At 32.0% G+C, this 19,157-nt stretch overlaps 1 protein-coding gene across 3 annotated transcripts in view; it reads left to right on the forward strand.

Moving 5' to 3' along the window:
- Nucleotides 1-19,050, forward strand: part of PTPRQ (protein tyrosine phosphatase, receptor type Q) — a 179,937-nt gene extending 160,887 nt beyond the window's left edge. For all 3 annotated transcript variants that reach the window (XM_023521148.1, XM_023521153.1, XM_023521158.1), the window contains 7 exons: nucleotides 2,960-3,036; nucleotides 8,687-8,821; nucleotides 9,042-9,167; nucleotides 10,010-10,158; nucleotides 12,261-12,396; nucleotides 17,405-17,528; nucleotides 17,761-19,050. In XM_023521148.1, coding sequence (XP_023376916.1) covers nucleotides 2,960-3,036; nucleotides 8,687-8,821; nucleotides 9,042-9,167; nucleotides 10,010-10,158; nucleotides 12,261-12,396; nucleotides 17,405-17,528; nucleotides 17,761-17,798 — 785 coding nt within the window. In that variant the 3' untranslated portion in view covers nucleotides 17,799-19,050. The remainder of the gene's footprint in view (nucleotides 1-2,959; nucleotides 3,037-8,686; nucleotides 8,822-9,041; nucleotides 9,168-10,009; nucleotides 10,159-12,260; nucleotides 12,397-17,404; nucleotides 17,529-17,760) is intronic.
- Nucleotides 19,051-19,157: the final 107 nt, after the last annotated feature.

A 19,157-nucleotide genomic window follows, 5' to 3' on the forward strand; every position in this document is an offset into this window, starting at 1 on the left:
GAAAGATTTTTAACTGTCCTCTTAAAGAGTTGGAGGTCCTATAAGAAATAATTTTGTTAGGTAAAATTTTATATTTTTCAAGAATGTTATTACAATAATTTATTAATTTAATAATACATACTGCCTTCTGTATAGTAAAAAAGCTAAGAACACATGGGTTCTAATTGAACCCCCTGGGTTGCAATCCTATTTACCCACTATCTTAGTGACTAGACATATTAATTCGATGGTCTCTATCTTTTAAGGTTATTGTGAAGATAGATGAAATAATCATGTAAATTACTTTTCCCAGTATTGGAATATGGGAAGCACTCAATAAATGTTAGTTATTAGGATTGTTAGTAATCGATAGATTGTTTATTTTTAAAAACTGTTAACTTTCTGAGTGAATAAGATTTAGTGTCATGCTAAATGTCACTTAGGGTCTCTAGTCTGGAGATAACAAGCCCACTTCAATAGCCAGGGTTAAAAGGCAGGCTGTAAACTCACAGCCACCTCTGTGGGCCAGTATACCATCCTCTCCACCCCTCTGACCCCCTCCCACACACACACACCAAACAAATGAGATCTTTAGACAAAATATATTCTCCCATTGTGCTTGTGGAGAAGCCATAAAGCTGAAAACAAAATTTTTTTTCTCTTTTAGAGAATGAATTCATTTTAATAGAGTCTGAATTTTGGCTTGAGCCAGCTAAGTGAAGTGCATTGTTTCCCCTGAGTAATGTAGGAAGTAGGATTTCAAATATCACAATGCATTTTAGAAGATATTAGCTTACAGGGCTTTAAGATACTAGAATTAGCAGCAAATGCTTGCAGAAGAGATTTGCAAATCTCTGTTTGACAGGACACTATGACCTTCAGAAGTGTTCCAACACCATGAAGAAAAATTTAACTTGTTGTTGACTCGAATAGTTATGAGCAGGCATATCAAGTGAATAGAAACCTGATGGCTTCCCTTCTAAGTTATAGGACTAGCCACACTGTCATTAAAATAGTTAGATCATACCAAATTCAAAATCTTTGGGATATAATCATTTGTATAAATTTGCCTAAATATTTTCTATTTCTAATTTAAGCCCATTGGGCAGGTCTTTATAATTACTAACAATACAGTTAAGTCATTTTAACATATAACATGTGCTTAAGTTTTAACAATATAAGAACATGTATTGAGTGCTTACTATAAACTTTCATTTAAGTCTTCCTTAAGAGAATTATACAAAATAAATGTATATCTACGTATTATAGCTAAAGTAACAAAGGAGTCTCTAAGCAATTCACCCAAGGCCATACATATGGTAGACAGATCATCTAGAATTCAAATCCAAACCCATTTACCCATTTTTCTTCCACTATCGAGAGCCTTCCCATTGAGGTTTTAAAATTAAAAAAACAAACAAACAAACAAACAAACAAAAAAAAACCTTCAATATAACTATGTAGTTATAGATATTTAATTTTTATCATTTCCATGTCTAGTTAAAATTAACACTGGACATTGCAATTATAATACCAACTTGCTAAAAATCCTCAGGGAAAAATTTTTTTTAAAACTTTAAAAAAAATTAATGAATAGAGGACATCTAATTCTATCAGATCTTAAAATAGTCTAAAGAATAATAATTAAAAGTTTGGTATTAAAGAAAGAATGGTTAGATAAATTAATGAAAGAGAATAAATAGTCCAGAAATAAACCTAAATACATAGAAAAATCTAATGTATGATAAAAGCAGTGTTTTGAATAAGGAGAGAAAAGGTGAATGGAATGTTAAAAAATCAGGACTGTTTGTTGTTTTAAATGGCAACAAGCAAACAAACAATAAAAGATAGATTTTACTTCACTCCATAAGAAAAATAAATAAATAAGTCCCAATGGATCAAAGATTGAAATACTTAAAACAAAAGCAGAAAATAAAACACATTAAAGTTCCAGAAGAAACCAGGAATGAATTTGTGAAAATAAGAAAATTGATGACAAACACCTTTGCGTGAATGGTACAATGAAAATGAAACCATAATGAAAAATAATGAGAAATTCGATTATAAAAAATATAAATTTTATGTGTGATAAGATAGCTAGCTAGATTGACAGAGTCAAAGACAAACAATAAACTAAGAAAAAAATTTTAATACATATGACAAAAGGCTACATATAACCTTTGTATTTAATATAAAGTATTTTTTAAATAGAAAAATGATATAGGAAAAGATAGTTAATAGAAAACATGTTTATAATGGCCAATAAACAAGCAAGAAATTCAATTTTACTTATATTTAAGGAAATCAAAATGAATACTGAGTTATCAATTTGTATCTATCAAAAGATTGTAACTTAAAATGTTTAATAGTATCTTGTGGTAGTGAAACAGAATTGTTCAAACATTTTTTGTTCAGAATATGAATTGATCTAATCAGAGAACAATTTGAGAATATCTTTCAAAATTTGAAATGCACAATATGATTTGGGAATTTTATTGCTGGTGATGCATTCTACAAAGACACTCCAATATATATACAAAAAGTTCAATTATGTTTACTCAGCATTTTATAATAACAAAATGAGATTAGTTTAACTCTTTAGATATGACATATTCAAACAATAAACTACTACATGGCTTTTTAAAATAATGAGCTAGGTATCTTTGTTTATGCTGATATGGAAAGATATAATCAAATGTAAAAAGCAACTTACAGGAGAGACCATATATTATCCTATTTGTAGTTAATTTTCTATGAACATGTATAAAAATTTCTGGGAACATATGCAAGAACATATTAATAGTCATTATCTCTGGGTAGTGGAAATATGGGATAAGCAGGAACTTCTACTTTAGTTTTATACCCATCTGTAATGTTGAATGTTATATCATGAACTTCTTTGTACTACTTTTATAAAAAAAAAAAAAAATAGTGGCAATTTAAAATTGAATTAGTACTGATTTCTTATATTTTCTTCTAGATAATAATAACAGAGTGAAGCTGATAGCTGACGCTAGTATTCCAGGATCAGATTATATTAATGCCAGCTATGTTTCTGTAAGTTGCTATTTTTATATAGTTTATATTTTTGTAAAACATAAATTCTGAAATTTATTACTTTTCCAACTATTCAAAATAACAAATTTATTACAACCTCTATGGATTTTAATGTGCCAGCTCTTTGCAACAATATTAGGTACCCCCCATTTTATAAATGGGGAGATGGAGGCTTTTAGTAAATATTTCAACCTACCAAGAATCAGTTTACTAATAAGTGGCAGATGTACAACTTCAAGTTACGTATCCACTGGTCTTTCTACTATTTCCTATGTGTTTTCAATGTATTGTCTACATACAATGAGGTCTGCCAGTTACTCTTTCAAAAGAAAATTAAATTAGTCAAATAGACAGTCATGTTCATATAATATAAAAATCTACTATGTTCTTCCTTTCTAGATTTGTGGTCTTTCAGGAGCACTACTATGCCACATTCTCTTTTCTACTCTTAGTTACTTGTGGAATATGAACTCCATTGTAGCTACTCAATAAACATATCTTAAATGAATCAACATGGGGGAGAATTGTGACATGCCTAATGTACCGTCTTGCACATCATAGATAATAAATTCTGAATTGGATTGAAAATTGAATGAAACCAAATTGTTTTAGGGATCTCTCTGTCTTCTTCTCCTTCTCCATGGCTCTTTTGTTCTGGCAATGCTCATCACTATCGTGGGTACATAGAAACGTTGTACGCACCCAAATCTTCACTAGAGTTGACACAATTGTGAAATCTCAGAGTAGGAATTGCCCTGTGTTAATTCAACCATTCATCTTCAAACTCTTTCTTAAAAATTTCTGATAATTAGATGTTAACCTCTCTTAGCATTGATTCATCCATTTCCTTCTAAGGCAGATGATTCTATTCCTGATCAACTCTAATACAGTTTTTTTTCTAATGAGATATGTTCTCTTACATTTTCTCCCACTGGCTCCAATTCTAATACATAAAAAGGTTAATCATCTTTATCATGTGACCTTACAGGTACTTAAGGATTTCCTCTACTGCCCACACTCGATAAGTTTTTAATTTTTCTTCTTATTTGTATATCTTCTCACCCAGGTCTGCCATTCCCTTTTGTCCCATTTGGGCCCTGCTTATGTGATGCTGCATCCTTTCCCTAACATCAAACCTGTGTGTCTTGTGTCCCATTACCGCCAAGACACTGTTGGGGGAAGAGATTCATTTTAATTCTATACTGGTTGACGATCACTCCAAAATTATAATCATATGCTGGATCTTATTATGAAATGAATAAATAATGTGACAATTTTAAATTTCTTAATAGGGGAAGTGATGAGGGGTCTGTGGTTGGAGAAGTTAAGGCAATCCTTAGAATTTCATCTGTTTATACTAGAACTTTAAATTGGTATTTAAAAAAACACAAATTTACTATTGTATTGACATACTCTATACATTTAACAAATGATTGATTTTTTTGAAAGTGTAATTCTTCTCTAAAGATTTTGGTGAAATCTTGTGCTTCTAATTTTCATTGTAGTCAAAACTCTAGTATGTTGAAGTTTTATCTTTATTTACATAATGATGTACATAAGCATTTAATACTTAAATTTAATCGATGCTCTAATGATCATATGTCTTGTGACACCGTAGAACAGGGCATAGAACAGAATCTTTGCTTGGCATGCCAGGACCAGATGGGACTAGACGAAACCTCAATACCATAGTGGCCTTCACTTCTCCATCTCCAAATGTAGGCAGTCTTCACCTCAGAAAGAATGTCTAACACCTCAATTTCCCCCATTCCCATTTTTGTTCCATGGTACTTCCATCTGAAAGTTCATGAACATTGTCCTAGGAACAAAAGATGGAGGCCATCTACAAATAGATTCTGGATTCCTATTTCTTTGGAAGCTAGAGGGAAAGGAAGGAAAACTATCAAGGGAGGTAGGGAAGAAAGCAAAACAACTAGTATTTAGATGGAGAAGGAAAAAACTGAAGTCTGGGAAATGGAAAGGAGAAGACCAGCAGGTGGTCTGAGGGATAGACTTTCAGGCTGGGAAATTCCAGACCAGGGTCTGTAACAAGATTAATGTACCATTGATACACCTATCCCTCTGTCCTTGGCTGTCCTTGGGAATTGTGCTCCTTAAGCGAGGACTCACTGAGCCTGGAAAATGTTGATGAAGAATGGACTGTAGGAGAAAGGTAGCAAAGAAAAGAGATACTGTATCCCTGTAAACGGCCACTAACTATACAAATGTTTTCAAGAGAGCTAACAATAAGAACATTATGCAACAGGACAAGAAGAAGGCCCCAAATCCTCAAAATTATCTCTCCTGTCAACCAGATGCCTAAAATTACATTAACCGGGGGATAACTTTTTCATAATTAGAGATGAAAGATGAAATGTTATCATGCAAAAGAGCTGTAATAACATCAGAAACATCAGATTTGTTCTCATTTTGATAGATTGTAGTACTTAAAGACATTGAGTCCCTGAACAAGTGAAATGCAAATGATCAAGAGAAACATTTTATAAATCAATCAATTGCAGTTAATTATCCTCATCCTTGAAACACTTTCTTCATTTGGCTTCCAGATACCATTCTCTCTATTTTCCATCTACATATAGCTTTTTGACTCTTTTATGTCAGTCTCATTGATTCTCTTTTCTCCTGGAGTACCAAACACTTAAATTATCTACAGCCCAATCCTTGAATTTACTTCTTTTTCCCAAACTCATGTCCTTGGTAATCGCATTCATTCTCATGATTTTAAGTAAGATCTATGTGCTGATTACTTTCAAATGTATGTTTCTAGCTTAGACTTCCTCCTGAATTCCAAACTCACATACCTAATTGCCTTCGTGATATTCCCACTTGAATATCTAACAGGGAATTCCAGTTTAATATATCCATAATAAATTTCTAATTTTCCTGTCAAAGCTACTCATTCTGAAGTCTTCCCCGTCTTCCTTTGGAATCATTATCGATTATTCTATTTTTCTCATACCCAGTATCCAATCCATCAGCAAATTCTGTTGGCTCTGTCTTCAGAATATATCCAGATCTTATCACTTCTCGACATCTTCATTGCTATCACCAAAACTACCCCCTTGGTTCAATTATTGCAATAACCTTCTAATTACTCTTCCTCTTTTCACCTTTACATCCTGATAATCTAATCTTCTTACAGAAACCAGAGTGAAACCGTTAGACTATACAGTGTATATGTTCATAAGCTTTCAACAGCTTTCTGTATCATTCAGAGTAAAAACCAAAGTCTCATAATTACCTACTAGGACCTAAAGCACCATTATCCTCTCTCCTCTGTGCTTTCTGAGGTCACTTGTTATTGCTGCCACCCCTCCAAATGCCACTCCAGCCATTTGCTGTTCTTAGAACAATGCAGACACATCTCTCCTTTCATACTATTACACTTGACTTTCTACCTGGAACACTTTTCCCTAAAATCCTGCAAGGCTTACTCTCTTCCTTCTTCAAATCCTTCCTCAGATGTCAACAATGAGTTTTTTCTGAACTCTATTTTCTGAAAGCCCTCTCTCAAAGCACATTATCACTTTTAAAAGTTCTATGTATTTTGCTTTTTTAAATAGACTTATGAATAGACTTAACTTCTATTTCCCCTAATTAGAATGTAAGACAAATGAAGGTAGGAATTTTAGTGTCTTTTTTTCAATGAGAAATCTCCAGCTCCTAAAATAGTGCCTGGAACATAGTAGGCACTCAAATATTATTTGAATGGAAGAATGTGCATATTTTAAAAGTCTGTGAAGAAATCAACCAAAGTTTTAATGGTTCTTTGTTCTGGGTAGTGAGATTACAGGTGAATTCCACATTCTATTACATATTTTTCTAAATTTTTCAAACATTATATACTGAATAGATATTACTCTTTTAAACCTAAAAAAATAAACTCTTACAATGTAAAATAATTACATAGCCAGATGTATTTCTACTGAGACTGGAAAAACAAAAATGCTTTAGCATATAATGTATTTAAGACTCAAGGTTTTTCCCAAAGACTGTCACTGGCTAGCATTGTGATTTGGGGAAAATTACCTAAGGTGCTCATTATTCTTTAAAGTAAAGTAAACTGATTGGATTAGACTTTAGGGTCTCTTGAAATTTAAAATGTGTATTATTCTTGTACAATACTATATTCTCTGACTACTGAGATAATTCCAATTTACAGATAAATTTTACCTTTTATTCCTATTCCTTCAAATATTTTGATGTTTGGAATAGATATAATTCCATTACTACCTTTTTATCTGTACAGTACCTTCCTTTAAGAAAAATACACAGATACAGCTAAAGTTGCATGCTTACATTCCAGGTGAATGGACCAAGTTTTAGAACAATTTGATAAAATGTGCAAGAGCTGTCGGGTCCTATATTAGTTAAATGAATCTTCATATTACCTCCACATTACTCTTAATTCAAAGTTCTGGAGAGTAAATACTGATGCCACAGTTTAAGTAGATAAGTAATTTTTTGGAGAAAGAGTATGAAAATATCTGCAAAACCGATAAATATACAACAAACACATACTGGAGTGGGTAAATTAGCTGGCTTTGGACTCAGATTGTCTTACTTCTGTGAGACTTTGAGCCAATTACTTCACATTTCTATGCTTAAGTATCTTCATCTACAAAATGAGGATAATGATAGTACTAATTCACAAGGTTTTTATAAGAAATAAATTAATTGAAATATTAACTGTAAATTGCTTAGCAATTGTCTGGCGTAAAGTAAGCATTTGATTAAGGTCAATACTATTGTTTTTCTATGTTGTTGTTAATGTTTTTGTTCTATTTTTATTTTATTATTAGTTTCAAGTATACACTATATTGGTTTGACATTTATAAAGTTTATGCAGCAATCTCCCTGATGGCTTTTTCTCTCCTCTGGCTCTACACCTAGCCATTACATTAATGCTAACTGCATTTCCTATGCCGTGCTCCCCATCCCCATGACCCTCTATCAACTATTAATTTGTACTTCTTTAACTCTTCACTTCTTTCTCCCAGCCTCCCAGCCTCCCACCCCTTCTGGCCATCACTATCCTCTATATTTGTGAGTCTGTTTTTTATTTATTAGCTTGTTCTTTTTGTTCTTAGATTCCACATATAAGTGAAATCATGTGGTATTTATCTTTCTCTGTCTGACTTATTTCACTCAGCATAATAACCTCTAGGCCCATCCATATCATTGAGAATGGTAGGATTTCATTTGTTTTTTAATGGCTGAGTAATATTCCATTGTATATATGAACTATAACTTCTTTACCAATCGTCTATTGATGGGCATTTAGGTTGCTTCCATATCCTGGCTATTGTAAATTGTGCTGCCATGAACATAGAGATACATAGATCTTTACAAATTATCATTTTGGTTTTCTTTGGATAAATATCCAGAAGTGCAATTGCATAGTTAATGTTTTATTGAAATATTGGAGATAAATTTTAAGAACTATTAGTTGTATAGTATATCACATTGTGAGGCTAAAATTATATGTTGGAAATTTCGAGTAATATTATTACGCATTCAAAATATACAATATTTAAATATATTAGATCATTTTATAGCTATTATATTTTTCATAAATTGTTCAAACCCTAAAAACTATTGATGCAGTGTTGTAATTATATCCTTTTAGGGCTACTTATGTCCAAATGAATTTATTGCTACTCAAGGTCCATTACCAGGAACAGTTGGGGATTTTTGGAGAATGGTTTGGGAAACCAGAGCAAAAACATTAGTAATGCTAACACAGTGTTTTGAAAAAGGGCGGGTAAGTTATTTGAAAACCTTTTCACAAAATGTTATTTTACAATTGTGTTAATACATTTGTGACAATATCAGCTAATACTGTGAGTGTCATCAATAACTTGGACATTTATAAGGCAGTTTTAACTTAGTAGCAATAACTGTGATATATATATATTAGTATATAATATATATATATTAGTATAACAATGGTCCTTATGACTGGTAATTTTCTCTGAATACAGATCAGATGCCATCAGTATTGGCCAGAGGACAACAAACCAGTTACCGTCTTTGGAGATATAGTGATTACAAAGCTAATGGAAGATGTTCAAATAGATTGGACCATCAGGGATCTGAAAATTGAAAGGGTAAAAAATGGAGGGGGTAGGAACATGATAGTAAATATGAATGCTCTAAATGTCTAAAGTATAATTAATTACTAGAACTATCTCTTGCAACAATACCTATATATCAACAATGCTTTCCTATTATTTTCTAAACAGAAGGTTTGAATAGGTATCTGACTTTAATACTTATGTCACTATGTTTAAATTTCAAAACACATGGTTAAAGTTTACATTAATCAATTAGCATCAAATTCTTAGAGAGACAAAGGAAGAAAAAGGAGAAAACAACGAAATCACTAGGTTTATTTTATTTGATAAAGAAACTGTAATATTTGACTTAAAACAAGAATTTTCCAAATCACTTGTCTCTATCTACATCCTAATAATTTAATTTTATATTTAATCCAGAACCAATACAGAAGAGATAGTGTGGGATCCCACTTTATCAGTTTATAAAAGTGCCTATATACTCTGAAAATAATATAAGGACCATTATACTTTCTGACATTATCAGACACTCAATACCTATGCTTTTAATAATTTATTTAAGTTTGGGGTAAATTGTTTCAAACTCTATTCTAGTGCTACAAAATGTTATGCTACATTTGAACATAAATACTCTATATTATCATCTCTTTGCAAGCTTTCTAATTGTTTCCATTTATACTAAAAGGAAATTTTCTTTATGGTAGCAGTAATAAAAGCTTTTTCTTATAGGGTAAATGAAAACACAATTTCTTCTGTTTGGTAAATAGTAATTTTTAAAAGATCACCTTCAAAAGCTAGGACATCAACTGTCTTCCAACTTAATTGTGGTACTTCAATAATTGTATCAGACTTCTTTAATCTGTCACTTTGTCTAGCATGGAGATTGCATGACTGTTCATCAGTGTAACTTCACTGCTTGGCCTGAGCATGGGGTACCTGAAAACAGTGCCCCTCTAGTTCACTTTGTGAAATTGGTTCGTGCAAGCAGAGCACATGATACCACACCTATGATCGTTCACTGCAGGTAAGAAAGAAATATTATTAGAACATTATATGAAACACTAGAATGGCTTTTAAACTCAATGTGGTCTTTTTATTATCATGATACTATTGATTATTTTCTGGCAGAAGTTAATGTAGATTAATTATAGCTTTCACCTCTCAGATATTTTACTGGCCATAACAAATAAAGTTGTAGCTTTATAAAAGTTCAGATGGTAGAAATAAAATGAATGATGAACATATCTAAAATTAAGAAAAAAACACATATATAACTAGTACAGGAATTTTCCTGAATTCTTGAATGGATTATGTCTCTAAAGCCTCTTTAAAAATTAAAAAGTATAGCCCATCATTTATTGTATATGTGTGTGTGTTTATAAGATATTTTGAATTTTATAAATAAATATCTGCTCTTTTATTATTTCAGTTGATATTAGTATACTATTGTATTTTAAACATTTTTGTAAAAGCGAATGAGAGTTAAAAAATAAAACTTTAAAATGAAGATCAAGTTAAGTCACTAACTCAAGTATGATTCCAAATTTTTACAAAGCTTTAGCTACTCAATGTCTTTTTTTGACTAAGTCTCTGAACATGGTTAATAGAATATGACTATAAATTGAGATTTTTCTCATTCATTATTTATATTAGTATTTAATACTCTTAAAAATAAAACTTAAGGTGGTTTAGTATTCAGAGACTTTCTGTTCAGATTGATAAGATTTATGTTTTCTAGCATGACTTGAGTCTCTTCGACCATTGGAGTTTGGAGATTAGAGAAAAAGTGGGTGATGATATACTGTTGTATTATTCCACTTACATAAGATACCTAGAATAGGTAAATTAATAAACACAGAAGGTAGAATTGTGCTTACAAGGACTTGGGAGAGAGGGAGATGGGGCATTATTGTTTAAATTGATACAGAGCTTCTGTTTGGGATGGTGACAGAGTTATGGAAATAGTGGTGAAGGCTGTACACAGTGTGAATATGTTTAATGCCACTGAATTATACACTTAAAATGGTTAAAATGGTAAATTTTATGTTGGGTATCTTTTACCGGAAGCTTTCTCTGATGACTCTATCCTACCCTATCATCCTCTATCTCCTTAACCTGATTTATCTATCTTTGTTGCCCTTTTTACCATGAACATTCTATGCATGTTTGTGTACCGCTATTCTCCATCCTCTAGAATACAAGCTTCGTAAATGCAGGGACTTTGTATTATTCATTGCTATACCTCAGATGTCTAGGACGATGTCTGACACTTAAAATATATCGAATGATATAATGACTGATTGCTCTGTTCAGACATATGTGTATATGTGTTACCATAACCGGATTTATGTTGTAATGCTCACTATTTCTTACATCAAATCATAGGCTATTTATAACTTTTAAACTCTCTTACTTACAAAAATGGCAGTTTTGTGTTGTTCGAAGGAACATTTATAGGACTAACTAAACTTTCAAATGTCTTTTCTGCTTTTCAGATTTACTTCTTGTATTAATCATTTAAATGCCTAAGAGTCTTGTCTTTTTAATTGAGTTTCTGAAAAAACATCAGGTTTATCAATTAGCAGTTTCTGTGGAACACGTACCTGTCCTTGAGTACCGAACTAACTTCTTAAAAGGAAGGAGTTTTTCAATTTTATTATCTATAGGAAGTAAAATTCTAGGGAAAAAAGAGTGAAAAGAACACACAAGAGGCTATTTTCAATATGATGCACAGGAAAGCTATATAGGTTAAATATTTGATATTTTTAATGTTTAGCATTTCTATTGATAACCAAAAATATGTTCAATACAAAGTTTCTGGTGTTAAGAAATTTTCAACAATTTTTAAAAATCTTTTCCATTCTTCTCCAACTATAGCCCCTAAAATATTATGAAAGAATAGGTAAAGTTCAACTTACTTTTTTAAAAACTCAAATATTTGACAATTAATGATAATTATCTTGCCTTATCTAAAAAGTCTTGATAACAATATAAATCCAAAAAAAGTCTACTTCAAATATAAGAAAAGAACTGTTTAGAATTATTATCATAGCTCATTTTCTTCATCATCATCAACCTGAACAACTGTTTACTGAATAATTTTCATGTAATTTCACTCTGTGGCAGTGCTGGAGTTGGAAGAACTGGAGTATTTATTGCTCTAGACCACTTAACACAACATATAAATGATCATGATTTTGTGGATATATATGGTCTAGTAGCTGAACTGAGAAGTGAAAGAATGTGCATGGTACAGAACCTGGTAAGATATCTAAATTGCATGTGGTGTCAGCTGTAGAATTTCTAGATGGGAGGATTTTAGTGGCAGTGATCTGGTTGGACATGGATTTGAAACTGTATTTGCACAGCAGATACTCTCTTTTCCTACATTCTAAACTTCCTAAGGTTAGGAGAGGGATGGCTTTTGGAAGGCAGATGCTGGAGATATAGAGGAATAAAGCCCATTCGTCAGTATTGCTACTTGACTGCTCATCTTAACTTGTTAATATGGATAGGCACATAGAAAATAATTCATAAAATGGATTTGTCTTTGGCATTAATCAAGTTTAGGGAACTTAGGAAATGAATCTAATCAATCTTTTTGTAAACATGCTAAAAGTTATAATTGGGAAAAAGTTGAAAATATTGACTGTGATGAGGTTCTATGTGTGTCACTTGTCTATATTTATCACTATTATCTATTAGTACTAACAATGTTTATTATGTATTGACCAACTGGGAGTTTTGGTTTTGTTTTGGTTTAGAGGCAAAAATATTTCTACAATATATAGATTTTTCTTCATTAAAAAGTCATGTAATAAGACTAAAAACCTTCTATTGAGTGTCTGGTAGATTCCAAGTGCTATATTACATTCTGTACATGTATTATCTTATTTAATTCTTATTTAATCCTTTATTTGTAAAGTAAGTCCAATTGAACTAATCAACAGACTAGGTATTATTGGCTCTGCTTAACAAATAAGGAAGCAGATGTTCCAAGTAATTAAGTGATATACTTAAGGTTATACTATTAATAACTGTCAGAGCCAAAATGCAAACCCGAGTCTGTCTAACTATAATATACAATTTGTTCCTATCTGTATCTTTGGACTGGGATTAGTATGCTATAAAATAGAGATTTTCTCACAGTAAATATACAGATCTGCTCTAACAGTATTTTCCTGAGTACATCCTAGAAAACACTAGTGGCATCACAGTCATTCAAGGTGTGCGAAAACAAGTTCTTTCCTAAAATGAATCTGAAAAGGATGTTAAATTGATTTTCTTAGAATTTCTTAGAGTGTCCGTACTAATGTATATTGAAAATTACAAATGCAGAACCCTTGTGGGCAACATTTCCCAAACTTATAGGATCGCGAAATCCTTAAACCCTTCTTGACTCCAGAACCTATAATGCCATGTCATGGACATTCATGTGCTTAGGAAGATGTCATTGTAGACCAGATACACCCAAACTTTTTAGACTGCACATCCTTTTCAGGAAAAATGTTTGAGCATTCAATATGTAATGTATGTATTTTTAAGATGTCGATTAAACAGTTATGTAAATTATTAAACATATACAGAATAAGAAATTGAAAAACATAAGATATACGTCAGATATTTAATAATTTGAAAATCTTGCTAACTGTGATGACTTCATATTATCATTAGGTATTTTTAAAAGATAAAATATATACTTAGCACAGGATAATTCTGTTTTTGTAGTGGTTTTGAATTATTTTTAATTTTTTTAAAAGTGATCCAGCTTACTACAAGATTATTCTAGACGTACAAAAAATGTCAGCCCTGCCATTATCTTGTCATTCATTCATGTTTGCATTATAAATATTATCTTCAATCTGCAGTCTCTTTATGGGAACCTTTTTAAGCCAAATCAATTCTATAATAATTAAGTAAAACTAGGTAATGTAATCCATATGCATCTTCTTATATGCTTAAAGGAAACAAATGAGTGAAGTATTACTCCTCTATCAGGATACTTCAGAAATGTGATATGACTTGTGACCAGGATTGGCTTCATGGATATGTAACCTGTGCAGTCTCAAAGGTTCCCATGCTCAAAAGGGCTTTGCACTTAGTTTAATGTTTACTGTCTTAAAATTCTTTAATAATTTTTGAGAAAGAGAACTCACATTTTAATTTTTGCAGTGGATCCCAAAAATTATGTAGCTGATTCTTATCCAGGGGTCTTATAAAGGGTCTAATATCAATCTATTAACCATTATTAAAACTCAATTTTTTCTTATTTTTAGTTAACAATAAAGATAAATAGAAAGCTGATATTTCCCTCCCATTTGTTTGTGAGTAAACATATGCACTGATGACCAATGCTCTTGGCATTAATTGAGATTGGTTGGCTCTCTTGGAATGGACAGAGGGTGGGACTGATTGGGACATTGTCTCCTTTTAGAGTCTAGAGTCAGTCTGCAAATAATAAAAGTTGAAAACATTTTTGCCAGCTTTGTGGACCTGAACTTTGTAAAGAGTGTGTTTAAGAATGCCTCTTAATAATTTCACACAATTTAATACTCAATATATACTATAGACTTCACACATTATGCTTGTTTAACTAGCTAGAGTAAAATGTTGCAGTTGGGTAGAAAAATGGAAAGAGTTGGAGAACTGAGTTCAGAACCAGCTAATTGCTGGTTCTGTGACTTTGTTTAATTAACCTCTAGCTAATTCTTTTTTAAAATAGCCATGTTATACTTTTCACAAGTTATTGTCAGTCCTAAATAAGAGAAGGTATCTAAAGGACTCAGAATGCAGTAAATGTCTGATAAGACTCTGCTGGGTTCCCTCCTTGCTAAAAAGGTGGTACTCCAAATCTCTCTTTCTTCCAACTTCATTCCCAGGAATACTGCCCTTTACTGTCTTTCCTGTGATGAAAAAAGGAAATGACCAACCTTGGCTCCAGTCCTTATACACCGGCATTGCCTTGCATAAGAGTAATTTCTTACTTTCTTCTATTGCACTTGGGAGTGATTCCAATTTGATATTAGACCCCTATGTAGAATGTGCATGTCTTAGCACATATTACAGTAGCCACAGACAGGGGTGGGGAAGTGAGAACCTCAGCAAAATGTCACCACATAAAGGCACCAGAGGAGCAGGACCCAGACCCAGGAAGGAGCTTTATTTTTCACTGTCTACCAAAAACAGTTCATAATGGCCCCAAGAGGGTTGAAAAGACTTTCTGAGAATGCAGTGACATGACATTCTGAGTTACGATTGGTGCCTCAAATAAGGGTTCATCTGGTTGAGCCTCTATCCTGCTCTGGTTCTCCTGGAAACTTACTCATGTGAACTCCCAAAGTAAGAGAAAAAAAAAAAAAAACTAATAAATTTTGAGTGCCTAGTTGTTTGGCAGGCACTTTATGTATGTTGTCCTTTAAATCTTACCACGTAGGGTTTGTGATCCCCCAATGAGGAAACTGAACATCAAAAAGTTTAGGCAACATATCTAGGGAAGAAACTGGAATTGTATTCACTATCTCTTTGGCAATGACACACCATGGCAGAGAGATCTTGGAAAATGTAGTGCTGTGCCGTGAAGCTCATTCTGCCCTATTGGCAGAGTTTCCACCCATCATTCTTTCCACTGGAGAAGATGAGATGGAGATATTCAGAAGCTTCACATACCAAATGTGACTTCAAATTCAAATGCATTTTTTAAAGAAATACCAAGACTCGTGAATCTAAATTATCATTGTTTTCAAAGAAATTATATTCTGTCAATATATTTCTGCCAATAATATTATTCATTGTGTAATGAACATTTGAAAATATTCTTTTGGAATTACCTTGAGAGGTAATTTACTAGCCATTTCAATAGAATGTTATTACCTTACAACAACGCTTCACTTCTTACCAAATTTGAAATATGTAACTGGATCATCCACCTCACTTACAAAGCTTGATCCCTAATGACTTCTGGATGTTCTCCAAATGAAATCTGTCCTTATATGGTAAAGACTGGCTAGCCATAAGAATTAAATGAGACTAAGTCAACAAACATTTATTACACAACTACAACATGCCGGGCACTATGACAGGCAATGGGAAATCAGCAGTGAATAAGAGACTTCTGCTCTCATAGAACTAACATTCCAGCAATGAGATGTTTGTGGAAACATTTTGTAATCCACGAAGAAATAGATATTCCTAATAATGACCAACGATTTCTGAAGACAATTTCAGTAAGGAGTTCCAAAAAAGTTTTGTGGTTTAGTAGCAAGATACAAATATAACCTCTTAAGATGGTCACATTAGAGGACATTCTATTTAAATCAGTTCTCTCGATGATAGATAGATAGATAGATAGATAGATAGATAGATAGATAGATAGATAGATAATAGATAGATAGATAGATAGATAGATAGATGATAGATATAGATATACACACATACACATATATATGTGTGTGTGTGTGTATATATATATATATATATATATATATATATATCTTAAACTTTTTATTATATTTTTTTAATGTCGGGTTTTAATTTCCTATGTAAAAGTGAGGGTGATTTTCTATGGCTGTAACTTTAACTGCCTTTCAGAAAGTCCAAATTCAGAAAGCTCACAAGTTGCTGAATTATATTGAATAAACTTAATCCAGGTAGTACTGAACTGAGCCCAAACATTCAGATGAAATATTAGGAGTCCTTGTCCAGCACCTGGATGTTTAGATATTTCAGTGGTCAATTGCCTTGTATGTACAAATAGAGACCAGATACTTGTCATTAAGTAGGCCAAATATCAGGTGATTAACAGAATTGTTAAACATATTTTAAATGTGCTCATGGTGCATGGATATGCTCACTCACAGATTTTGAAAGTAAATTTAGCATCTGCATTCCAACAGCTATTCTAACAAGAAAACTATTTATTAAAAAATTTCTCAATTAGACTGAATAGGAAAAAGGGAACTTATAAATTTTAAATAATCTAATTTGCCACTTTTTTGTAATCACAGCAAGCAAAGAACATATTAACAATTGGTGTTTAATTACGAGTATTTAAAAAAAAAACCTTGAAGCTATAAGTAAACACAAGAATTTAGAAAATCTTAGGTTTGAGATGGTAGAAAATCATTTATACACCTGGTAAATTCTGTGCCTCTAACTTAGCTATTTAACATTTGTTGAATCCAATATTACTTTTCATTCTAACACTATAACTCCCCTTATAAGAAAAATTTCCACTCCATCCATTATTTAACCACTCTTTCTTTTATGTCTAGGCACAGTACATCTTTTTACACCAGTGCATTCTGGATCTCTTATCAAGTAAAGGAAGCAATCAGCCCATCTGTTTTGTTAACTATGCAGCACTTCAGAAGATGGACTCTTTGGATGCCATGGAAGGTAAACAGAGGCAATGTATTCTCAACTTACTGGTTTGCCACCTATAGTAGGAGTATTTAATTTAATAATAACCATATGTTGAAGATGTTTTCAAAGCTAGGTTAGTGCACTTATCAATTTTTTTCATTTCTAATCCAAGTTATGATAATAAGAGCCATTTCCATCCACACATTTAAATCTTTTGAATAGTTAACTTCAATTCTCTCTTGTGACATGTTACTTTATGTTATAGGTGATGTTGAGCTGGAATGGGAAGAAACCACCATGTAAATATTCAGACCAAAGATTACGACTGGAAGACATTATCAAATCCCAGGGGCCAAAATTACCCCCTCATTCTTCTGAACTGAATGTACAAATTTAAAGAAATCTCTACGCTTCCCTTACTGTACCTTACTAAATGTATTGACATTTTATGAATAGTTCCAATAAGTAGTTAATTCAGGATAGTTATTTGTTTTGTACACAATAAATATGCATTTAAAATATGTAAGAAAAGATATCCCACAGATTTTTGAAGCCTTCCATATTTGGGGAATGAGCCAAATATAAAACTATTATTATATTAGCATTAATGTTTCAATGTGAATTTTCCCTATGTACTGGATTCAATCTTGAACAAAAGTGGTAAATATTGATTCAGTAGTGTTATTTTGGCCTCCAGGGTGTTGATGTTTCTTGTGGATAACTTCCAGGACTGTCATGATCTGTACTTCTATGCACGCCCCTGTGTTTTGAATCCTCTGTTTTATGAGTGCTGAGATATCATCTCATGATCTCGAACAGCTGAACAGTAACCCCTGACACTGCAGGCATTACTTAGCCTTTATACAACACACAGTAGCTCTTCAGGGACACTTAGGGCTATTTAAATTGCATTGTGATCTTTAGTTTGAAAAAACAAAAAGAAACATTAAACAGTGCAATTGCTCATATGAAGCTATTGAGTACTTTTGTAGCCTGTCTACATTTGTATATTTTCAGGCACAAGCTGTACCACTATATTGTATAGTTAAATACACAGTTAGATGTATCGCAGTATTTGTCAGATAGAAATATATCCAACCTAATATTAACAATTTTGAAGGGTTTATTCAGCAGAAATGTATAAAAAACAATAATTAAAACGTGCAATGTGTTGCAAGCTTGTAAACTAATGATATGCTGCTGTGGTGCCAACAGAGACTTTTGAATAGATTACAAAAAATGGTCTTTATTTTATTTCCCAACGTTGATTATTGAAGAGTGTATTTGGTGGTACTGAAAACAAAGAAATTAACCAAGTTACAGCAAATTAGAGATTTTTTAAAGAAAATCTTTCCACCTCCATTTTTGTTAGTGATAACATACTAAGTTTTGAACTATGTGGTATTATTTTGTCACTGATTTCAATTACGAGTCATAATATAAAATACTATTAATTATTCTATTTCTTCTATGATAAAAGTTGTATCTTATTCATATTTCTCTCAGAATATAAATATAGAAAATGTGACGGCCAATAAAATTGAATTGTAAGTAATCAAGTTACTTTGCAACATGATTTCAGAGGGACTTAATATAAATTTGATTTTGTATCACTTATTAAAATATAATTGATAGTTATAATATAATGAAGTATATTATATG

This window comes from Pteropus vampyrus, unplaced genomic scaffold, assembly GCF_000151845.1.
Source record: "Pteropus vampyrus isolate Shadow unplaced genomic scaffold, Pvam_2.0 Scaffold9, whole genome shotgun sequence".
Lineage (NCBI taxonomy): Eukaryota > Metazoa > Chordata > Mammalia > Chiroptera > Pteropodidae > Pteropus > Pteropus vampyrus.